Raw genomic sequence first — 24,922 nt, forward strand, 5'->3', positions numbered from 1 at the left:
CAGAAGGGGGAAGAAATAAAGGAGCGCACCGAGCGACGGTCCACTTCCGGTCGCCATCTTGCTCTGCGTTTGTTTAGCTAATAAACAAATTGCTGCTTGTAGAGCCAGTTAAAAACTTTTTTTTTTTTTTTGCTGCCTTGGAAACGGAATATAGTGCCCCCCAAGTGGTCAGAAGAGTGCTTTAAGACTATGAAAGTGTCTTTAAAACGTTGGTAAGTGTCGTCAAGTCTGTTTTTCAAATTTGTGCTTGTAAACAAAGTAGCTAACGGTCGGCTAACTGTTAACGGTCAGCTAACGGTCAGCAAACGGTCAGCTAACGGTCAGCTAACAGTCAGCTAACAGTCAGCTAACTGTTAGTTAACGGTCAGCTAACTGTCAGCTAACTGTCAGCTAACAGTCAGCTAACGGTTAGCTAACTGTCAGCTAACGGTCAGCTAACGGTTAGCTAACGGCCAGCTAACTGTTAGCTAACGGTCAGCGAACACTCAGCTAACTGTCAGCTAACGGTCAGCTAACGGTCAGCGAACAGGTGGACATTATTTAACTCCACACGTTGGTATGACATAAAAATAAAAATGTGGTTAAGGTTAAAAGAAATTCACAAATCGGGAGTATTTAAATAATATTTTATAAGGGGATTTGTCGTTATGTTATAAATTCCAACGCTATCCGCGAGAAGCTAACGCGGTTAGCCGTGATTGACGTCTAGTTAGCTAGTTTCAAGTAGGACTACAGTGGAGTTGAATGCGAAGCTACACTTTTTCATTTTTAAAAGTGTTGATGGAAGTGTGTGCCGACAGATGCAACACGGATGCTGATTTTAGCATTCCTCTTGCTACCGTTTCTTTAGCATCACATTGCTGGCAATGCAATCCAACAGGGACCACAGGTGTTCTTATCCTGATCTCATCCGGTATCTCTGCAGTTGTTCAAATCATTACCATCTCATTTACAACCTCACACACATGTGTTTGTTGTGTTGTCATTTTATCTTCGTGTGGCCAAATGTCTGTTGAAGAATTTATTCCAGCTGCTGCATAGTTTCAGTGTTGGCTGTTGTATTGACGGCTTTGTGGGAAAACATCTGTTATTTCAACATCTCTGTATCAGCTTACTCCTTCTGCTTGTTGCTCACTTGACCTCGGTTATGGTGTAATATAACCACACGGTCAAAACAGTTGTGAACGTATTCGTATTTCATTAACCGGAACCATTGTGTGGATGTGCAAGAAGGGAATTGAAACCACACCGTAGACCAAATTGTCCTGAAATACTAGAAATAGTTTTGATGTCATGTAAAGGCACTTTGACACTCCAAATAAAGAAATACTTGGGACAAAGAAGGCAGCTCAGTTGTCTATTTTTCTTGTAATTTTAAACAGCACACATTTTGACATGTCATTGATGATTTTTGACACAACATGACACAATTTATATATGGACAGTAGCATAATCTTAAAACTACAGCAATCCCATCCCACTGCGACGTGTCAAAAGGTTAACTAAATATGTAATACCACTGAAACTGACATTTAGTTTGGATTAATCTAATTAACTGATCAATTTCGCGACCTATAAAATATAAATAAAGGGAAATGGGTTGTTTAGAACCAGAATATGTTCTATCATCGCTCAAAAAACAGCAATAAAAATGAACATCTCTCTATCTTAATATGTGAATTGCTGATTCATGTTCTGTCTGTTAGGTAATCGGTTAATTTAAGTATTATCATAGCTCTTAACTTTATTCTACTAGCCTTGGGACTTTGTCTGTCAGCTGATAGGAAGTTGAGCTCATCGAATGCTTACTTCATAGCTGACGAAGTTCGTTGCTGGTGTTTTTTTTTTTCCAGCTCTGGTAGCTTAAGTAATCTCGTCCGTAGGTCTTTTTTGCTCTACATTAGTGAAACCACCCCCTCCGTTTGGGTTCATGTTTGAAGCCCGCTATCAGCATTGCGAATATGGGAATAGGAACCAAAGTTGTGAACGGTGTTTCTCTGTGGTAAACGGTTGGGAAATTCTGTTTTTATGCGTCATATGTCGCAATATTATGCTTGTGCCTCTTCTGAATTTCAAACGAATTTCAGATTTCAAATGTCATGGTTTCTGGTTCCCACATGACTCTTCTGTTGTTCCCTTTAGGAAACGGTGGTAAAACATGACTTGTCAAGACTATTTTGTCTGCAAATATATTTTCCGTTCACAGATTATAGCGTGATTTATAATAATATTTAAACTCCTTACTTTTGTAAACGTCTTAACCTTTGGACTCGTATTGTGGTGCAATAATAAATGGAAAAACTGACACAGTTTCTTGGGTCAACGCCTCCACCACCACTTCCTCAGTGTATAAAGTACGGCACTACACAAGACACGAACACAACACTTTAAAAAAAAAACACAAACACATTTTATTGTACAGAATTCACAATGAAGAGGAAAACACATGTAAACAATAACCCTGTCGTTTAACTCTGATACGTTAACGCGTCTATAAGCTACTGATGCTACCACATCCAGTTATTTACATAGAAAGGGTAAAATGGAGGCAAACACTGCTGTCGAACAGGACAGGAATATACAGTAGATTTAATTGGTAAGTTTCTCAGTTTAATTCACATGAACTTCATAAAATATTATGAGGCACCATTAGTTCATTACATGTTCTACTGGTAAACACATCAAATTGTTGGTGTGCGATACTTCGTCTATTTGAATATTTGAGTGAAATATTTACGACAAAAACAAAACAACACACCGGTTACCACTGACTTGTTCAGGATGTGTCACAATTAAGTTTTAGATCCAGTTACGCTTGAGTTGTTTGTGCCCTTCCACCCAGGACACGTCTTTAGTGGTTGTTTTTATCCAGTTTGAACACACAGCTGAGTTTTGTGACATTCACAGTCTAAAGTCTCTGCAGTTTGTTGCTTAGTTACAGTAAGTGTTGGTTTTGTCTGAGCGGCTCGCTTGTAGGTAGCAGGTAGTTGTTTTTGTTGTTGTTGTTTGTTTGTTGTTGTGGTTGGGTCCGGTCAGCGAGCTGCGACGCGATTCATCCCCGGGTTGACGAAGGAGAAGTTCCTGAACATCGTCTGGTCGACGCTGTTGATGAGCGTGCGGTCGGCGCACGATAGCCTGGGCCTCTCGTTGATGAACTCTTTGTCGAAGTTGCTGCAGTCGCTGGGTGACGACTGCGAGGATTGAGAAGAAATATTTAAGGTAATAGACGGTTATTGTTTGTGTATTTGGATGTGGTTACAATCCCTATTAAAGTACAGTTTCCTCTTGTACTTACTAAAGTTGGCCTGAAGGGCGGCGCCACCTGCCGTTGTTCCAGGGCGCTCCAGTCGGTGCTGCTGAAGAAGATGTGCTGTCGGATGTTTCCCTTCACTCCCAGTCGCTCCTCAGGTTCCCTCACGAAAAGCTGAAGCAGAAAAACATGAACATGAAGGCATTGTTTTTAGAATCAGGGGCGACAATTTGAAGGATTTAATCTCGTGTTTGTTCCTCTACTGTCTCTTATCATTGGTGCACTTCCATATCCAAGAGTTTTAACATTATAGAATTGTGTGTGTGGACATTTGCTTGTTGCTAGGATAGCGTGTTATTAAAAAAAGCAAGCAATCTTGACATACTTGCTTTGATCTTGCCCTTTTTTCTTGTGGGGCGTTCTATTTGTCCACCGAACTCGTTTTCCGAGTCGTTTTCCCGAGTTACGAACCGGAAGTTGCAAATAGAACGCCCCCGAGGTCGCATATACAAGTCGTCAACTCGTCGAGGCTCAGAGGACCCCGAGTTCAGTTTCCAAGATGGCTACCACGAGCATCACACGTAGTAAACATTGTGGTTTTCTACTATTTTAAGCACTTTTGTCTTTGTTGTAACCAAATGTAGAAGTCGTACACATAGCAGTGTATACGGTTACCTAATAGGCATATCGCTACAGCTAAATACCGCTTAATAAGTTATTTTGTAGCTTGTCCAGTTTAAATTGGCTAGAGACGCTCCATGTTGCTATGACAACAATGCCGAGTCTTGAGCAGAAAGCGGAGCAGTAGCCTATCGTTAACGTTAATCAAAGCGGAATATTCAGATATCAAACTGTGAAATATGTTTGTGTAATATGTAGTGAACATGTGAAATCCGCCGTGGTTGCACTGTAAACGAGATAAACACTATAAATGTTACGAACCGTCCAAACTGCCTAGTGCAACCAAGCACATTGAACCACACTGATGAACCACAAACTTTGATTGTAGCTGTACTCTTTCAGAGCTAGCGCAACAGCGACTTTCCTGGAGGCGTCCATCTTTTCTCCGACCTCTCGTAAACAGAACGCAAAAACCCGCTGTAACTTGTTTTCCGACACGGATGTGACGTCACTCCCGAGTTGCAAGTCGCGCTTACAAGACAAATAGAACGCACCATTGGTTCAGTGCTCATAATGTCAACACTGACCTTGTGAAACGCATCTACAACAACACCTGATGTCTCACCTTGACCAGTATGTCCTTGGCTGGTTTGCTGAGCCAGCTGGGGTAAACGGGGTTGTCCGTTCGTATGGACAGAAACAGCTCCTCTTCGTCGCGGCCGTGGAACGGAGACTGACCGATCAGCATCTCGTACAGCAGCACGCCGAACGACCACCAGTCCACCGAGCTGTTGTACTTCTGACCCAGCAGGATCTGAGACGCAGTAACACACACACAATGCTGGTGAATTTTTACACTGACGAAGATGGACTAAATTTAATTGGGCTTGTTTCAGCCCTTACAGAGATGCGCCCTTACGTCCGTGTAAACGGTCAGGTTTCAAATCCGGATGAAGAAATATCATAAACGCAGCTTTTCACGTGTTAAAATGCAAAATGTGCAGTCACCTCGGGGGCGATGTAGTCCGGCGTCCCGCAGAAGGTGGAGGTCATAGATTTTTCTTGCATGTTCTCTTTACACATGCCAAAGTCCGCTATCTTTATGTGACCGTCTGAGTCCAACAGCACGTTGTCCAGCTTCAGATCTCTACAGAGACACAAGAAAATGTCTCAGTTTCACTTTTTTTTTTTTTCGCGGTAGATTTCAGTTTTGTTTCTGGCTTTTACTCGGCGCCTACCTGTAAATGACTCCTTTGGAGTGCAGGAACTGGAGGCCGCAGATGATCTCGGCCGCATAGAAGCTGCAGGAAGAGACAAATGTATTGGGCGTGTTACTGTTGTCGTGTTACAGATGGAGAGTAGAGATGAACTGGGTCAACCTCAGACTGTTAGCGTTGTGTTAGAAATTTACAGTGCAGCGTAAAGTTTTTTGTGACCTAAAGAATTTTCTCCCAAAGTCCCAAAAGTATTCAAACAAATGAAACAGAAATATTATACTGCATTTATTTAATTCTAGAAATTTTGTAATTTGTTTATATCTGAGTTGCAAGAGAATCCTTGTTTTCAGTATCTGCTGTGACCTCCTTGTGCAGCAATAACACAACCAAACGTTTCCGGTAACTGCTGATCTATAAAATATCTACAGGAGCTCATCATCTACGAGCCTAGATGGTCGTTACCATCCTACGTACTTCCGCCCGAAATTTGACGTTAGTCTGGCCCAATGTAATAGGAATCTGTCTCCGTAATGGGCGGATGCTTATTTTGAGGTTTAAAATCATTGGAGTTCCCTTAACCAATCAGCAACGTTTGGTAATGACGTATATTGTGCGCCGGAGTTCAGGCTCTTACGCTTACCACTTCCGCTTCCAGTTAAATAAATCAAACTTTTCCCAAAGCCAGTTGGAAGGAGAGCTACGACGTCCGTGCCATTTATAAAATTGACAAGACAAGCCTCTTGTTCTGGTTTTAATTCCGTGATGCTCTCGAGAGTTGAGACAACTTCGCGGATGGCTCCTAGCGTCTCTTCCTCCGTCGCCATTGTTGCTATGCTGTTGAACTACAAGCAACTCGGGCAGGCGAGTTCCGCGTCATCACCCAACTGTTCGCTGATTGGCGCGGTTACACGCGAACCGCAGAAGTGCAATTGGGCCAGACTCCGTGCCAGACCGAAATCACATTTCAGGCGAAACGTAGGATGGTAACGACCAGGCTAATCATCGACAGGAGCTAGGAGACATTTTAGCTCATTCCTCAGAACAGATCAGCTTCAGTTCTGCGTTGTTGATGGGTTTCCTCACATGAACTGTTTGCTTCAGGTCCTTGGATTAAGGTCACGACTTCATTTTGCTCTTCTTTAACCGTTCTTTTTTAGAAAGACTTGTGTGCTTGGGGTCATTGTATTGCTGCATGACCCAGTTTCTCTGAAGATTCTCGTAAGATTCAATTTTTTTGCCATAATTCAGAATTCACTGGTCCACCAATGATGGCCCCTGCTTTCAGGACTAGTGTGAAAGTCAGCTGATGTTTTGAGTCATTTTTATGCAAAAAAACAATTAACTGCACTGTAGATTGTTATTAAAAGTGTTTTTCACTGTATCTAAAGTTGAAACACACGTCACTAAAGATCATTTCTTTCCAGCAAAGATGTGTATCATCAAAGACATGGTGACTGAATACATACGTGGCTCTGTGCAGTTCAAACTTGTGGCAGTTCTGGATGTGGAACATGAGATCCCCTCCGTTCAGATACTCCATAACAAAGAACAGGTTTTCCTGCACATGAAAAATCAGAGAGAGTTTCAGGGCCGTAGTCGGCTGAGGGAGGTGGTGGTGGCGTAGACGAAATGTGTGTACACGGTTATCACCTTGGTCTGGAAGGTGCAATAGAGGTGCGTGAGGAAAGGATTCTCCCAAGCCAGAGACAAGACCCTCCTCTCCACCATGGTGCACTCGACGTCGTCGTCCATCAGCACCACGTCTTTCTTCAGCGCCTTCACAGCGAAAAACTTCCCGCTCTTTTTCAGCTCGGCCAAAAACACCTGGAAGACAGTGCACCCGTCACCCTGTTTGCTCACCGCCGTCTCCTCAGGTGGAGACCATTTCACCGTTAACAGCAAAATAAAAAAAAAAAAAAAAAAAGAAGTAACAGGTGGTTTTCAGTGGAAACTGGCTGCACAAACAACTGTGACCACAAGCCCTACATGTTCTATGTGAAGCTACATGAATATGATTGAAGACGATGACTAAAATGGAAAAACTAACTAATGGAAATAATCTTTCCCCAACAAGCCGTTAACGCTTTAAGAATTTCCATTAAAAACGTTGCAGTTATCTTATTATTCTGAGCAATGTTTCCTGCTTCCATTTAAATAAAAACACATGAAGATTTAGATTTGATATAAACTCAGTTTTGTGCTTTGCTTCTTTGAATCAGATCAGACCTTTCCAAAGCTGCCTTTCCCGAGCATTTTGTGAAGGACAAAGTCATCGATGGCGAATCTGGACTGGTGATCCTTCCTCGGAACGGCGTACAAGGGCTCTTCCGCCGCCACGTCCGCGGCAGATCTGCTGACGTCCATCGGTCCCTCCCATGAAACACCCTGAACATCTGCGACAAGAGGCAGGTCGGGAAATAAGATACGACATTAAAGCGTCAAAGGAGGCATCGCAGGTTTGACTTGAGTTGTTTGTTACCTTTGTTTGCAGGTGTAGCCGTGGCTGGTAAGCCCATTATTAACCCGGATGGCGCTCGGACCACTCCCGGCTGCCCAAGACCCACTGGACCTTCTCGACCGGTGCTGTCAGTATCTCTGGTGCTTCGGGCCTTAAGAGGAAAGGTAAGGCCAACATCCAACTTTAAGGTTTAAGGGTTTTTATTTATAAACTAAATCAGAACCATTTTAAACTCTAAACCTAAAGATTTAGGCCAAATCTGTGAGTGATGTTTAACTTTAAAGTACAAACTAATGCAGTTTACTATGGAGATAAGAGTTGATGGAGCAGCTCTCAGCATCAGAATCATGCAGAAGATCTGTTGGTCTGACCTGCTGTTTACTCTCGATGACAGCCAGAGCTTCAGCCATCAGTTTTTGGTTGACGCCACAGAGGTTGGCTACTTTCTTCTGGCATTTATGGTGGACGTTCATGCTGCATTCTGCACAGAAAACACAGCTTTAATACAGTTTACAGATAACAATATATTATCTTTTTAACCATCCGCCGTCCTCCTAATGGATTGGACGTCTTTCATTTTCACACATTATCATGCAACAGGCTTTTAAAAAGGATTGTATTCTCATTTAACCAATTATTCTCATTGCTTTACTTTTTTTTTACATAGAAAACACATTTTCTTGACCAATTCTTATTTCTACACACACACACACACACACACAATACACAGTATATCCAAACTAGTGAGAGAGCTTTGTACTGGATGTGATTAATTTGACATGAAACACGATATTTTCCACCTGCTGCTGCAGCTGTATCTGGTCGATCATCCAACAGCATTCAAAGAATTCAGCCACAATATATAAATATCAGCTGTTGTGTCAGCTGCTGGAATATTAGCCTCTTGTAACGTTCACCATTTAAAAACATATTGATATCTGTATATTAGTGCTTAGAGCATTTTATCCTCCATTGCTCTTCTTCATGATTTTATTTTTCCTTGTACTCTGAAGTGAGGTTTTACAGATTGGAAAAATATAGATAAGTTGGTATAAATAGATTTTTCTTGAATTGTCTTGAACCTCTCTGCACATTTGAATATTTGCACCTGGCCGCGTACAAAATATTTTCAAATAGTACGCGTATAACCTCGGGTGTTGGTACGTTTTACATAACTTTACGCCCCTGTTTGTTTCCACATATCTCTGTTGGTGTCGGGTGTTGCTGCGTATTTCCTGGAAACAATTTGATTCTGATCGATAAGGTCCTGATTCAATGCGATATCAACTCATTCAGAGATTTTTCACTTTCGAAACACAACAAGATTTCTTAGCAGAAGATGCAGGTGTGTTTAAAGAATACGTGACAGTCAAACTGTGTAAACGTATGATTCCTAAGAAACTAGCTCAGCAAGTGGTTCCACTGAAAACTCATGCAACACACACACGCTGCATCTACTGTGAAGCATCTTGCCTGGTACGTAGCTATTCCTTAACTTCATTTAAAGACGAGCAACTCTGCGAGTTCTGGTACATTTTATTAGTTCTTACTTGTTCTGAAGAGTTGTTTTCTTTTATGACTTGGTGAGAAAATGCAGGACATAGTTTGCGTAATATAAGGACTTACAGACCTCAAACTATGCTGTTGCCTGGTCTGCTCTGGTCTGGACTGGTCTAGTCTTGTGTGTTCTGGTCGAATCTTAACTTTAACTTGTCTGATCTTGTTGAATCTTGCATGGTCTGGTCTGGTTTGGTTTGGTCTTTGCTTTATCTGGACTTGTCTTGTCTTGTCTTGTCTTGTCTCATCTGGTCTTTTCTTATTATTATCTTTATTTGTGACTTTTATCTATAAATGTTTATTTCACATTTATCTTTATTAGTATATTGACATTTTAATGTTAAACTGAACTTTTGCCAACAAGACACAAGTCAAATAATTCTCTTTTTTTTTTTTTTTTGTATAAGTGCAAACAAAACCACATAAATCATAAAACTCCCGCCTCTCACCCTCACATTTGAGCCCCTGCTTGGCGAGCCCCCACAGCAGAGTCCCGCAGTGTTCGCAGAAGGTGGGACTTTTGTAGTTGTACACTTTAAACCTGTGGGGCATGTCGATCTTGAAGCGCTCCTTGTGGATCTGCAACACATTATCACACCTATCAGCGAATTGAGCCCTTCAAGGTTCAAAAGAGGTACAGACACACTTCCTGTGTCAAAACGGTGAGCGTCGTCGTCTTATGAATTCACGCCCGAGTTAAAAGTGAAACATTAGCAGCGAGATAAAAGCAAACAAGGCTAGTGTTTCATTGCGAATTTCTTGTATTTACCATTGTTTCTTTGCTGTTTATAGCCGAACCGGTGCATTTGGCGATAACTTTATCGATGCATTTTTTGTGGATGGCAGCGTTGCACTCTAAAAGAGACAATAGTGACTGTTGTAAATGTGTGACATAGACATGGAGGCATCAGTCAAACTTATAAGCTCATAAATAAACTCACGTCTGCACTGGTAGCCCTGCTTGTTAAGGCCCCTGCAGTGGAGGAGAAAGAGGTGAAATGACTAAGGTGTTAATGGAGAAAATTACTCATTCAGTGGTTTTACGACAGAGTCAGTCAGTACCAGACAAACTCTTTGCAGACGGAGCAGAACGTCGGTTGAGGGAAGAACGTGGCGCTGAACTCGTGACATTTGACGACGTGAACTTTGGCCTGTTTGATGGCGCCGCGTCGCTGATGCAGCGTGAACAGGCCGTCTTGGTCCCGCTCCGACGCGGGGTCTCCCTCGGTCTGGCCTGCAGCGTCTAAAAAGATCACATCACGCAACCGTTAGATTTAAAAAAAAAAACATACAGAGTGAGCACTAAACCGCCGAGAGGATCCACAGTGAAGTTTCGGTTTCTCACCTTTTGTTGACTCAGAAGTGTTAGTTACATCAGTCAGTGAGTCTGAGCCATAGTAAGATAATATCATCGAGCTGACATGACTGATGTGTCCCTAATAATTCTTACAAACACTATTGCAGATGGACCGAGACGGATTATTTTCTATAACTGCAAATGCCGGCTGCTGAGTCACGCGGACAAGAAAATGCATTTCAGACCAATTGCAGCTGCAAGAATTACAGAATATACAATCACGATTTGTGTCATCCCACAGATACTTGATCAGTTTGGGATCTAGTGAATTTGGAGGCCAGGTCAACACCAACGCCGTTCTTCATGTTTTTCTTTTAAGTTGTTCCTAAAGCGTTTTTGTGTGTGTGTCTGTGTCAGGCTGCATCCTGCATCCATAAATTAAGGCTTTAGTCGTCATTGTAATGTGGTCAGATTATGGCAGCTTAAGCCTCCACTCTGAACGTGGCTCAAGGATGTGCATAAAGCATAGAGTTATATTAAGTATATGTTCGACAAGTGGGGACGATAAGGTCCAAAACATGCCAGCTAGGTAGGTATTAGTTTATTGTGCATTAACCTGTGTAAGAATAGAAATTCAAGACTGTAGCCTCACTGCCGCTGCACAGTTATTGATTGGCCAACACCGACCACATATCCTCGTTCACACCAGCTCAGGATGTGTAAGATGTAAGATGTAAGATCTTTTTCCTCTCTCACGCTTGCAAAGAAATCTTTTTAAAATACGTCCGAGGATTGATTTTCTTTTTAAGATTCACAATAATGAGCACAGCGAGACAGTTTGCTGCATTTCGACAAGATGCACGAGTGCAGTGTGAGTTTGCAGGAGGAAGTTCTGCAGCTGAAATCCTCACTGTGTACCAGTCACAATGCCACCTGTTGTTCCCAGCAGTGATTTCCCATTTGCTCGGTTTATTTATAGACGCACGAGATGACTCCTTCCCTTTAGTTCTCTGTGACATCTCAGGCTTCGGCATGGCGTTAATGTCAGGAAAGCACCAGTGAAAATGCAAAGTGCTCACATGACACTTTTCACTATTTGAAACCAGCAGAAGGCCGAAAGTCAAAACTCTATTTTTAGCTTGAGACAATGTAATTAGGGTGGCACAGTTAAGTCTGATTAAGGCACAGGGTGCTGCTAAAGGACAATTTGGATGACTCCTCACATTTGCAGCTGCTGTGAAGCCGTTTAAAACAATAAAATGGGTAAAAATGACGGTTAGTTGAGGCGGGCGTTTTTATGTGTTATTTGGTCGTGAATTCATTCAACCACTTTGGTTATGACCTCCACAGCTCACCACTCACTCACCACTTCTCTCCAGATAGTATCTGGCCTCCATCAGCAGGCGGCCCTGCGGCTTCATCTCCAACTGACGTGAAACAAAAAGAGAAAGAAGAAGCAAAAAGTGAAACGAAAACGATGTTTTAGGACAGAAATTCGTGAGAATGAAGAGGGAAGGATTCAGGAGGATGATGACGCATCCGTGTCATGCAGTCTGGAGGCGCTGACGCAGTCTGGTGCACACATAAGGGCCAGATTGGAGGAATTTTCATCTGAGCTTAGTTGTCTCGGTATTTGTTTGATTCTCGGTTTAGTGTTGGAGACAGTTGGCGTGAAGCTTCTGTCAAATCTTGGCTTTGGTAAGGAAAAACTGTGATTATTATGAGCATGATATCTGCATGGATATAATTAAGGTGTAACTCGGGCTTGAATATAAAAGTAGCATGGTGAACCCAGACTCAATTCTTATCAAATAAGAGTCTGGTAACGTGCCAATTTGGATTTCAGGCAAGCCAATACAGACAAACTCTGCCTGTAACTGGATAGTCCCACAACCAATCTGAGCCAAACTAAACTGGATAAATCCCTCCCAAACCATTTGATCGGCCCAACAGATCTTTGCCACGGCATAATCGGTTCCCAACGAGTGAAAAGTGGTGGTAGGGTAAGTTGGTCTGGCTTTCATCCTAATATTAAAGCTTTCATGACAACGACATGGGGTTTGCGTTGGCGAACAGCTAGTTGCCCTCACAGGTTGCTAGCTGTAATTTTTTTAAAATCAGCTAGAGATAGGCCAGAGTAAAGCAACGAGTCAACATGTCTCGCTCTATTCCTGTGCACTTAATACCGAATTGGGTTTTTATTTTGCTGCCTTCTTGTTGACACTGTAATAATTCTCGATTCACTGGAGTTTCGTATTTTGAACTTTGCTGCAAGAGGGTTTAAATGTTTCATATTGACTTGTTTTCACTGATGATCACAGACATGAATTTCTTGTAATCACAAAGCCATGTTGCAGCTTTCTTTTCTGCCACAATCACACTTTGAGTCATGTCCTGTGTTCACAGCTGTAATATTGATAAAACAACACACTGAAAGTCTTTAACCTATTGGTTTACAGTAGATTAACAGAGTGTTGATGGGAAGCCGAAGAAATGGAGATGAGAAAGCAAATTCACTGCTGGTGTCTGACCTACAAACTTCCAAAAGATGCAAAAGTTGCAGTCGAGCACATAGTGCAGCTTTTCCGTAGAAGAAAAGATCATATTAGCTAGTAACACTAGTTTTTCCACTTCTGCTCAATGGTTTGGCGCATACTGGCTCTTTGACATTGCTTTCTAGGACATGGATCAGAGCCATCATTAGTGCTTTTTTTTCTGCTTTCAGATTTAAAAACAAAAAAACATTTTGTATGCAGGTGAGGATGCTCGGTACCAAAAAATGGAAACCATGATTTGGTTTTAATGACTAAAAGGAGGATTACCCCTTCAGACGTTTGGTCTTTTGACCCCAAACTGAGTCGGCCCATCTGGATTTTGCCAGAGCAGCTCCACAGCTTTGAATTCACGCGAGCACAAACACACATCCCATCCCGCTGCACTAACCCATATCTCCAGCTTGCCGTTCTCCTTCTTGCATCGCGTTGCCAGCGAGTCCAGAGCCACCGTGGCCTCGGACTTGAGCTCGACAGTTCGGTCCTTCACCATCACGTGCATGATGCGCCCACGATGGATGTGGGCATCGAACGTGGAGCTCCACGGCGGGTACATGGTGGGCTTCTTCTGCTTGTACACTTGACCCTTTTCTGGAAAGGAAATGAGAAATGCCAAATATATTAATCTATTTTCTGTGCAGGAAGTAAGATGAAGCTAAAACCGCTCTTGGCTGTTTTCTCTTTGACTTTCGCTTCAGCACCCTCCATCCGACCATGCAATTTCGTTGTACGTTATATAATGACAAGATAAAGCACTTCACTTTACTTTTACCAAGAAATTTCAGCTAATACTTGCTGTCAGCAAATCTCATTAAAAAAATAAATAAATAAAAAAAATCGGCGACAAATCATTTCCGCTCAAAAGCGAACATAACTTCAACTTTTATTCAAATATAGCATTTTGACAAGTGTGTACAAGAAAGCTCAAACAAGGACAACTGGACTTAGGGTTTCTTGAAGACGTTTTCACCCACATTCAGTCCTTGGGACCGGATTCTCTGCCTAATAATGGGTTGGTTGAATACCATTCGTTAGAGGAAGAAAATACGATTAGTACCAGAGTAATCTGGTATCTGGTCTTCAACAGACCCTAGTCATATAAATCTATGTTGAACAACACCCACAGATGTTCCTATTTATACCTCAACTTCCCACCAGTCTTTTAGAATCGAAGACTTGATGAAGCATCTTCAAAAGACTCCACAAATCTAATTTCCCCTGTTTCTGTTTTTGTTGAATTCTTGTTCATTACACAACTGATAAGGACAAAACACCCACTTAATTCTCTGCCCCCTCACCTGCATTGAGCGTTTCACCAGGATTTATTTACTTTTGCCATTCAGAACGTGGTTATGTCGTCTCCATATCGACTACCCGACACACCCACAAACACACCATCAGGTGACTAAGGGGATAACTGGCACTTTTTCCCACTTAAAGCACTGCTGTCATCATCATCATCATCAGCAATTGCTAGATCACCGACATCACCAACCAACAATCAGCTAAAACTCTTAACAGTCCAAATACCGACGCTGCTGCTGCCTTGTTGGTTCGAGGTTGGACATCTGATAGCTTTATACCATTTAAAACACCAAATGTGTATTAATCCGCAGCCCTAATCCCTGATAAGTACATGACTCAACAGCGGATGTATGGTTTGGAGGTATAGCATTTTTGTAATGGGGGGGAAAAAAAAAACAATGCAGCTTTTTCACTTTTCATGGGATTAGCTGACCATAACGGATGTATAGGATGTCAACAGCCATTTCCTCTAAGCATTTAACTCACAACATGGAGAAGATTTCCTGCCAGGATGAAAACGGACACCAGGAATTAATCTGGTGTAGGATCAGATTAATATATAGTGTATCACTCTCAAGGGATTAATTGCTCTTTTTTTGCCCGTGTTGCCATTTAAAGCTCCGTCCTTCCCATGTTTTATTAAATTGTGGCCGTCTTACATGCATGTTAGTGTCAGTTACCATGTTGTGCGCCATCGTTTCCATGGGTACCACATTCAGTTAGCATCTGAATATCTCACCATGCGGCCAACGGATTATTGTACCGATTCAGACATGTTCAATTGCATCATATGGACAGGAAATAAAAGGCCCTTCTGGCTTTTATAATTGACATCTGCAGATTTTTTTTTTTTTTCTTCTCTGCAATAACACCCCATATATCCACTTACATAACGGCCTCATGCCATCCCGGCCATCCCGCTGCTTCGACAGTAAAGCCCGCTAAGCTTTTTACCCCCAAAAGTGAGCCTTCTCCATCATCAGCTCATTGACTGTCTGTCCATCGGCTCTGCCAGCTGCCGCCTGTGCCGATTAAAGCATACAGAGGAAAATATGTCTGCATATAAGCCTCATTTTTGCAACATGATATGGTTCCAGGTACTTTTCTCTATTTTCCACTGCGCGTAATACCCCTGAGCATAGGTGACATTCTGACGTTAAGTACATCGTCAGTTGACTGTGCTGTAAAATCTTGGTTGGGCGAATAAAAGAAATTATAGTTGTAGGGGATTAATATCATGCCATATTTTTTTTTTTTTTTGTTATTTGTTTCAAAAGAAGAAAGAAAGGTTTTGATTTTGCTTGAAATCTAACAGGAAAATCTTTTGCAAGACTGAAACTTGAGGTTTGTAAGATTTGAGGTCTTGGTTAGTGTTTCATATGACTGCAAAAAAACTCAAAATCAAATCTCTGCAAATAGTACTTTATATTTCCACTTTCTTTCTCTTCAACTGCAACGCTCTTTCTTCAGTGCTTCTCCAATGCTTTTGTGGAGTTGTAATTCTGTTCCTATAGTGCGTTTGTTTGTTTTCCAAGTTTGAAACCTAGGTCGTTTGCGGGGGGAAAAAGTTCTGAAAGTGTAGCACACGGGTATAAAGGACAGTTTTAGTTTTATTAACTATTTCTTGTTTCTAAAAACTTGTTTTAAAAAAAAAAAGTCTAAAATGAATCAATATTTTGATCCATAATTGCATTACTTTTAGCGAAACCTGTAACGCTAAAGATCAGAGAGTCACAGGATTTTTCTATATTTGCGCTTGTATTATCCACTATTTCTGAAAAGTGGGCACTTCAGCGTCACATGTCAAACAGTTGCGAGTGTGCGAGTGGTGATTCTGTGGTTTGAATGTCTAAAAACAAAAGCCTAGATCCTGTATGTGGGTCAACTGGTCTGAAATGCGATACAAACCTGATATTGTATTTACAGGGTTAAGCTGGATTAGCAGACTGTTCCACTAAAGACTGACACGCCTTCAAAACTTCAGTCTTGCCAAAAAATTAAATTTCAACCTTTCAAAACTATTTTTATGTCTCTTGTGGCAGCACATATTGCGGTTCTAGTGACCAGTCTGCGGGGGTTTTCGTTGTACCAAAAACTAAAGTGGAAATGAGGCGATAGGTTACCCTCACAGTGTTAAGCAGAATTTGAAGCGTTGTGTTTTGGCGTCTCTCAGTTCAGTCAGTTCCTGTGTTCTTTGAAAAGGCACCACAGTGTCATTTACACCTCAGACTAGTTTAGATTTTCCAGTCTTCGTGTGCTGTCGGTCTACGGCGCTATGTGGTGACGTTGAATTTGTTGGTATAAACACGCCATGACAACGTCCACAGTAGCTGCATAAAAAAGTTGGTCAGCTACATTTTCAGCTTAAAACCTCTGACTCATCACATTTGTTTCATTTGAGTAGAGATCTAAAAGTGGAAGTTAACCAAGAATGAGCCTGTCAAACAAGTATTTCCATTAACACATGAGGGATATATCTATCTTAAAAAAAAACAAAAACAAAAAAATGGGAAGCTGTGCAGGGCTTTGTTATATTGAACAAGCTTCATTATTTTAATCCACAAATTATTCTTTGATTCCCTAAAATATCACAACCAACAATGGATTGATCTGCATAATAGGTTTTTTCTTAGTATCCACGACTTGTTAGAGCCTTCATACTCTCTCTTGACGCCAGAAATGCTTAATTAGCATCAAATATGTATTAATCCACCCCTGAAAATAGTCGTCTACATTTGCTCTATTTGCTCCAGTTTAAGTAAAGTTTGCTAATGACAAATGTGCCCAGCTGTTGTTGGAAATGACAGGGCTAATTAAAATTGAGTGCATATTATTGGACATAAGTGTATAAACCAACAGGCTTGGGTAAGGATGTCAGAATGTACCAAGACGTAGAAGGTTTTGGTTTTTTTGTTCAGTTTTTTGTCAATTTTATATATTTTTTTTGTAACAGTTTCACAGACTAAATTACTGGATTCATCTGCAAAGCCAACGATTATTCTAAAAATAATCAATATTTAGAGGCGTAATTGGAGAAGGTTGGCACCGAGAAGCGGATTCTGTTTTAGCCAACTCTACTTTAGCGATCAAACGCATGGGAAAAACAAAAAAGTCAAAAGGCTTTTAAATGTAGCACTTGTGTGCGACTTGTGCTTGGCAGAGTCAAAAACAAAGACCTACTTCAAACGTAAAGCAGTCTCTGGGGGCTTTCCATCACTTTTATTTGAAGATCCAATCAGCCGCAGCGAGCCAAAGTGCCTGATGGGAGGGAGCTGTCTTTAGTTTTCTTTAGCCAGCCTCATCATCAGCTCTTTATTGCACGGGCTCAGCATGGTGCCGTTATAAACACTGGAACCACGAGGGCTTTATTTTATGCGCTTTGAAAACAGTGGATGTCTTCATGTGTTTTTTGCTGTTTCAGTCTTGAGTCTCGACTACCTTGAAGGACAAGTCTTGTGGTTTTCACCGAAGAGCAAAAGAAATATGAGAGCCCTCCCCTTTCCTCTCAGTGACACTGTTTTTAAACTTCATCCTGCCCTCTTACTCACCAGTGGTTAAAGATAGCCACATGCAGGGTAAAGATATCCACTGTGAGTGTGTTATCATGCAGGGAAGCTTCCCAGAGTTGTAACACTGGATGCGAATCAACGGCCACAACGGAGACCTTTTAAAAATAAATTAAGGCTGTGCAGGCTTAATATATAGATTTACAGCGTAGTGCTATTTTGGTTGAGTTCTTCACCAACTATATGAGGCGTGGTGTCGTATGCATCAGACTCCCTGACAGTATTACAGCCAGAAAAGCCACCATTAACTATGACTGATCCTAAAAGCTATGTACTACAAAACATTGTCTTCCTGAACACCACTTCCTGGGTGGAAAGGAAATCATTCATTTTCGTTTTTTTCTAGAGAACGGTGAAAACAAAACGGCCGTTAATTATAATACATGGCTTTTTTTTTATCTATAAGATGTTTGAATTTATCTAAAAATGCTTGATAATGTCTTGAAATTAACCTTTGTCAAACCAAGAGTCCAAAATACGTCAAACCCTTAAAAATAATCGTCTACATTTGCTTCATTTACTCCGGTTTAAGTGAAGTTTGCTAATGACAACAATGCCCAGCTGTTGCTGTAAATGATCGGGCTACTGAAAAATGGATGTGTATATTATTATGTATTTCCTTTGGTATGAAGCAATGGGCTTGGGTAAGGATGTCAGAAAATACCAAGGAAGAGAAGGTTTCTGTTGAAAACAGAAATATAGATTGTGCCAGAATGACAGGTACACTAGATTTACTATTTATTTGATTAACTTACAAAGCTCCCAAACAATAGTCTAAACATAATAAACATTTAGAAGCATAATTGGTTTAGATGGGCATAGAGAACTGGACTTTTTGCCAGTTATACCTAACTCAAAGCAAACACTAGTTTAGCGATCAAGTCCATGAAAATGACTGAAAACATTCAATCAACAAAAATATTGCAAACAGATTCAGGTCCAGTTTATCTGTGAGACATGTAAACCACAGATGATGCTATCACCAATGCAGATATGTAAAGTTTCCTCAATCTGCCACGACCACATTCGGATGACAAAGACCGGACCACGCAACCAAAAGCCGACCGTTGGCAGAGTTATCAGTTGATTGGTGCACCGACAACAAGACGGGCGTCAACATTTCAGATAACTGACCTGTGTCGATGGCCTCCTTCATGCAGACGGCGCAGTAAGGGTTTAGCACCTCTTCGTGGTAGGCCAGACCGGGATCGATCTCAAACTGTGAGAACCCAATCCTCAGGAAAGGTGACATGGCTGTGGATCGTTACTGTCCGGCTTCAAGTCAAATATCCAAACAACGTTCTGGGAGCCCGAGGGTGACGTCCCTCGTTGCAAAGTGATGAGATATGTCAGATTTCGGAGATGGCTCCTTTCCTCCACCACAGCATACACCGACTGCCCCCTTTTCCTCCAGAGGAAAGATGGTCTGGCCGCCGGGGAGGAGGAGGAGGAGGAAGAGGAGGAGGAAGAGGAGGAGGCAGAGTGAAGGGTTTGCTTTTTTTTTCCGTCCTTGACGCTTGAATCAACCTGTGAAAGGAAGAGGCACAGACAAAGATTTTTTAGCACCCATGACGCCACAACCACAAGATTTGGCTGTAAAGCGAGCTTCCCTGCAAACTTAAAGTCTACTCCAGCTGGCTGTCAAATCAGGGCATGAAGCTAAATCAACAACAAAACATCTCCGCATATATACACCCTCGCCGGACAAAATAAATCACAACTGTCTCGCGATGGGGCATCAGAGTAATCACACCTAAACCAAGCCTGCTGAATCTCTGCTGAAATAAAACCACGCATACCTTGAGAACTCGTAAACACCAGCTGTCAGGCTTGGTTGAGCCGCGGGGCACTATTTAAAACAAAATCTTTTTTAAAATAAAAAAAACCCTCAGCTTTGGGTAATCAAGCGTGAAAATAACTACAGAGTTACCTGTAACACACTTCCTCTTCTGTAGGAATTCATAGCGAGTGGCTGCTTTTGGCTTGGTGACGGTCGATGTGATATTTGAGGCCTGCTGGAGAGCTGTGTGTGTTGTTGTTTTTTTTTTTTTTGTGCATATGGCTGTAAGTGTGTGTCAGTCCCAGTGGTGTAGAGGAAGCTGGGAGGTGACTATTAATAGAGCTGAAATACTAAACGCAGATCAGGAATATATGACTGCATGTGCCTGAGTCTGCAGGACTCTGTGTCTTTCTTTACTGTAAACCTCTCTGCCCCTTGCTCAGCAGTGTCATGTGAAGTGAAAGACGGGATTCAGTCCAACGTCTTAACAGAGACCGATTCAGTTTTCATCTAGCGTTAAAGCAGAATTTTACTGTATTCTAGTGGAGAAAGAGTTTCCTTTCTCGACGTGGGTGTGTTCTTATTGTGCTGTTAGGAAGTTTAAAACTAATATGTTTATTTCAGAATGTAAAAGCAGTCACTTATCATTAGACCATTGTTCTGGTTTTCATTCCTCTCTTAAGCCAGAGGAAAAGCTCTGAAAACACTTGACACCTGACCAACATTCATTAGCTGGCAGACATCGTTGGCAACTAGACGGTGAACATATTGGAGCAGCTTAAAGAGCTGGATATGTAACAAAAACAAACAAACAAACTGCAGCTTCTTGAAGAGGCAGCTTTGATGAATTGTAAAAGGTTTCTACTTAAAACTTTTATATCCTATTCTGTTGTCTACTCCATCTTCGTTGCTGACAGTTGCTGTGGCAAACAACTGGTTGACGTAAAGCGCATCGACACCTGGGAACGTCACCACAGACGCCAAGTTTAAAACTAGTAGGGATGCTTTACCTGGCGCTAATCAGCTTAATCCGCATCGTGTGATTGTGTTTTATTATATTATTATGTATTTGACAGACTATAAATTACACTGCTGTCCTTTTTCCAAGTCCAAAACCCCAAAGAAAACAAAAACGAGCAAATGTTACATGTGAAAAACTGGAATCAGGTGAATACTGACGAATTTTCTGCCTTAAAAGAATTAAAGAATAAAAGTTAAACACTGGAGTAGTGTTGGCCATGCGCCATCAGTTTCACTGAAGTTGTTAGTGGCTTTCAACCACTATTGTCATTGTTTCCGAGGTAATGGCCTACGTACTGATGATCAAAGCAATGAAGTGGTTTGAAACTGGGACACCTCATCAATCTCATTGTTTAATATCTGATTTTACAGAGTTTCTAGTCCCAGTTAAAAAATGTCCCATTAATTAAACCTTTATTATGCGACGGTCATCATGTAAACCAATGGCTCAGCTTATTCAGTACATGTTTACACTATTATAACTTGCGTAAAACAAACGCTCTGAAGAGTAACCGCCAAGAATAAATATCACGTCTTCCCCAATGAACACTCCTAACGTCACAGATTCAAAGATTTGAAAATGCACCGAGCTGCATCGCTTTCTTTGCAGCCTCTCGTGCAGGAGGAGCCAAACTTCCGGTGCTCGAGTTACGACGGTGTAACCACGCTTCCTGTCTCTGAGCGGTTTAAATTTTTCTTCTGTCGTTCTTCAAGCCTCACAGGTGGGGCCGGTGCGAGCGTGACTGAAAAACACAAGTCGAGCAGAAAAACACGCAAAAACGCGGCTGCTGTACACGTTTGAAAAAGGTGGGCAGAGAGAAGCTCAGGGAGCGGAAAGCTGAGAGAAGCCGACACAGTGATCAAAGTTTTAGATAAATGTATGTCTTCCCAAATACTACACAAAATATGTTGCTGATTACTTCATTTAAAGATGTCATATATTTGAAAGCATGTTGTATGGATTGCTTGATCGTAATCACCTCAATAAGAACAGAATGACTTAGTCAGAACACATTTTCAATCAGATTGAGATTTGATATTAGCTCCTAATAATACACATATATATATTAACCATATAAACACTTGATCTGATAGTGTCTTCTCGTTTGCTCCCTCAAAAAAACTGTTTTTATTTCTTGTACAGATCCCATAAAAGACTCAAGACATCACACTTGAAGAGACGTTCGGTCTTTTATGTAAAGATGTTAGTTCCTCCCCGATATATGTGAAAATATCCATGTTTTACTAATTGGATGGAGAGTTGGAAGAAGCCGATTGATGAATAAGATGATTTTAACAACCGTGAAGCTATTTGAAAGGTCAGAAAAGTTGAAATCTATAAGCCTTGTGAGCAATTTTTTTTTCCAGAAAAGCTCCTATTATTTACCATAAAATACTTCATAATGTGTAATAATAAAGATTTAAAAACAAACCGGATACTGTTGGTATAATATCTGTAATGACGTCCTTAAGGGATTAATCGCTCTGTTCCCTCTTTCTTCATCTTTAAGTAACCTACTAAGTGGATTTAGTCAGGACTAACACAGGGGTAATTGTTAAAACAAGACGCCTGACCTCTACTCTGTAAAACCCCGTGAACACGTTTTGGTTAAATGCGTCGCTGCAATGAGCGCGAGCAGTGTAGAATCTTTCAAATCTCTGCGGCGAGCGCTCGTCGGCTGATGTTGGTCTCGGTGCAGCCAACAGGCTAAATAAGCAGACTTTACCGCGTCGCCTCGGAGCACCACGGTGCCATCCGTAACCACCCGGCGGCACTTTAAAATGCCACCGCCGCTGGTCCGTCCTCAAACACACACACACACACAAACAAAGATGCAAAGAAGGTCAAGAGCCGGCGCGCCGGAGCCGGAGACCTTTCACAAACCTTTCATGAGAGAAAGTCAAGCGAGGCCTCCCACCTGACCCTCTGTATCAAACAGCATCAAAGCACAGTGTGTGTTTGAAGTAGCCAAAAGAGGAGGAGGGGGAGGAGGAGGAGGAGGAGGAGGGGACATCTTTGTTGTTGCTGACAGGAGGTCCATGTGTGTGACAGAAGACTTTGACTTCAGCTGCAGCTCTGACAGGACCACAGACACTCAGAGCGTCCCTGAAGTGGTCAGTCATTCAAAAGGCGGAAGAGGCTAGACGCGAGCATTTACTGATAACGCAAGCACAATTAACACATGTCTCTTCTGGGATTTGACCCTCGGCTCAACCTGTAGTTTGGGAAATCGGGAAGCGAGCGGAAACAAACCCTCTCAGGCAGAAATGGATAAATATAGAAGGATCTTTTTAGGAGATCAGCTTGTATTTTCTGTCGATGTGAACTGAGTCACCACTTACTGACAGTAAAGACCCCTCTACTGTCTTTGTTAAAGCTCGACCATGCTGGATAGTTTGCAGCGTACAGTATGTGCAGCATATTTCTTTAATATATAACTTTTATTCTGGAGAATATTCTGGACAGTATTTATCATTGTGTTGGACTGTTGCAGTGAATGGAAAAATATCCCTTTATGGTAAATTTAGAACATATTTTAAATTTAATCCTGTATTAAAATCATGCATGTTCTTCCTACGCTAGGTTTCACAGCCTCAGTTGATAAGAGATAAGACGATCTCTTTCCTCTTAGTGATGCACTCACAGTGGAGACATGCTGCTGCTTTTTACCTCCTGCCTCACAGCTGTTTATTCACCAACGGTGCACATGATCAGGTTAGAAAACAAACTGCAGCCTCTTTTAATTTACCTGCATTTAAATCAGATTCCTGTCAGTCTGTTACGACACTGAAATGGAGTTAACAAACCGCAACTTTAAAGCACCATAAATAAAGCGTTTAATAATAACAGCCACAGACTCTGAGCAGGATTTTTCCTTCCACTCTGCTTCTAAATGCAGCCCGACAAGCTCATGACAAACGTGCGTCTCAAAGCTGAAAATAGCTGGAAAATACTTTAAAAAAAAAAATAATATAAAACAAAATAAATAAAAACAATAAAAAACATGTGCTCACCTTTAAACAGACCGCAGAGTCCTGTGAAGTTTAGTGTCTCCGTCTCTCTCCATCCGAGCATTTGTGTGACAGACCGGACGGAGAACAGCCTGAGCATTTAAGCGTGATATCCTGATGCATTCACTGACTGTGGGAATATTCAGCCTTTTACAAATATCTCAATATGAAGTGCTGAATAAAATAGTTTTCTGTTAGGTTTACTTAGCTTCTAAGTGAGGTAGGACAAATTTAAAGAGATTTAAAAAATTCGAATTAAGTTGATGCTGCATTCAAGTGCTGAGATTCCTTGTGCACATTTCCCCTCGCTCTGCTAAAGCATTGAAGTTTAAACTTTTATTTAGCGCCAGAAGCTGCAATTTCCGAGCAGACATTGAACGCATCTTCTGATCTTTCCACCCACACATGAAGTGAAACCCATTTGTAAAACAACAAGGCAAAGGGAAACACCTCTCAGGTCACACTCAGTGAGGTTAGAAAGGGGAAGTCATTGTGTGTGTGTGTGTTTGTGAGTGAGTCCTCAAATTATCGTACGTATGAAACAAAAAGAACCGACATTTATTTTAGTATAATTAGACGTTTCTAAGTTGGTTTGCTTTTCTTTTTTTTTTATCTGGAAGAGGCGCTAGAGAGCCACGTGGGTTAAATGACAACACTGATGTCATGTTGTGTTTTTTCTTTGCTTAGAGTTGTGTCATGTGATTTATTGCTGAACCACAGCAGCACAGGTAGATTGTCGTGGCGTCACCGTGCAAACGAGATGAAATGGATTTAAAGGTGATCTTGAAAAGCAGAAACACATTTTTCCAATTTTAAAAATACTCGGTCGTCGTGATATTTAGTTTTCTGTTTTTCTGTTCATCCAGCTTTTTTGTTTCGCTGCGGGCTCACGTGTTTCTTTTTATCCCGTCAGCCTTTTGTGTTTGTATATATATATATACACCGATCAGCCACAATATTAAAACCACCGACCTGTGTAGTGAATAACATTGATGATGTTCTTGGAAACAAGACAATACAAAACGCCAGTTTTAGAAACAAAAGCAGCTTAACTCCCACCCCTAACCAGAACCCAGCTCTGTTTATTTAAAAGCAAAGGCCAGTGAGTCATTTACAGAACTGAACATCTGCAACTGAATGTAAAGCACAGGTCACTGTATGAAGACTCATCATCTGGAGAGAGAGTCACATTTCTCTCATCTGTGGCTTCAGTTATAAGTCACTCTTTTTTGTTTTGTTTGTTTTTTTTTTAACAAAGGAAAAACGGTGGATATCTGTTAGATCCAC

At 41.4% G+C, this 24,922-nt stretch overlaps 1 protein-coding gene and 1 long non-coding RNA gene across 2 annotated transcripts; one reads left to right on the top strand and one right to left on the bottom strand.

Annotated features, from left to right (window-relative positions):
• Positions 1-2,000: 2,000 nt before the first annotated feature.
• Positions 2,001-24,065, bottom strand: prkcq (protein kinase C, theta). The gene is made up of 18 exons (XM_084573949.1): positions 23,639-24,065; positions 18,958-19,350; positions 13,344-13,543; positions 11,767-11,827; positions 10,166-10,346; positions 10,045-10,076; positions 9,873-9,958; positions 9,553-9,682; positions 7,918-8,027; positions 7,568-7,697; positions 7,315-7,481; positions 6,739-6,912; positions 6,555-6,646; positions 5,110-5,172; positions 4,880-5,018; positions 4,497-4,685; positions 3,296-3,424; positions 2,001-3,191 (listed from the first exon to the last, which is right to left on the bottom strand). The coding sequence occupies exons 2-18, from the start codon at positions 19,073-19,075 to the stop codon at positions 3,033-3,035; spliced, it is 2,160 nt and encodes a 719-aa protein (XP_084430075.1). The 5' UTR covers positions 19,076-19,350; positions 23,639-24,065; the 3' UTR covers positions 2,001-3,032.
• On the top strand, positions 7,428-21,968 carry LOC311508946. Its single transcript, XR_014699772.1, has 3 exons — positions 7,428-7,497; positions 7,580-7,710; positions 21,768-21,968. It is a non-coding gene; the product is annotated as an uncharacterized lncRNA (long non-coding RNA).
• Positions 24,066-24,922: the final 857 nt, after the last annotated feature.

Source organism: Chelon labrosus, assembly GCF_963514085.1.
Source record: "Chelon labrosus genome assembly, chromosome: 23".
Classification (NCBI taxonomy): Eukaryota; Metazoa; Chordata; class Actinopteri; order Mugiliformes; family Mugilidae; genus Chelon; species Chelon labrosus.

Excerpts from the sequence above, each read along its gene's own strand:
- prkcq (XM_084573949.1), bottom strand. The coding sequence starts at position 19,075 with ATGTCACCTTTCCTGAGGATTGGGTTCTCACAGTTTGAGATCGATCCC. Across the intron at positions 9,959-10,044 it reads GCAGGGCTACCAGTGCAGAC|AGTGCAACGCTGCCATCCAC; the intron begins GTGAGTTTATTT and ends TGTCTCTTTTAG. Across the intron at positions 7,482-7,567 it reads GGCTACACCTGCAAACAAAG|ATGTTCAGGGTGTTTCATGG; the intron begins GTAACAAACAAC and ends CTCTTGTCGCAG.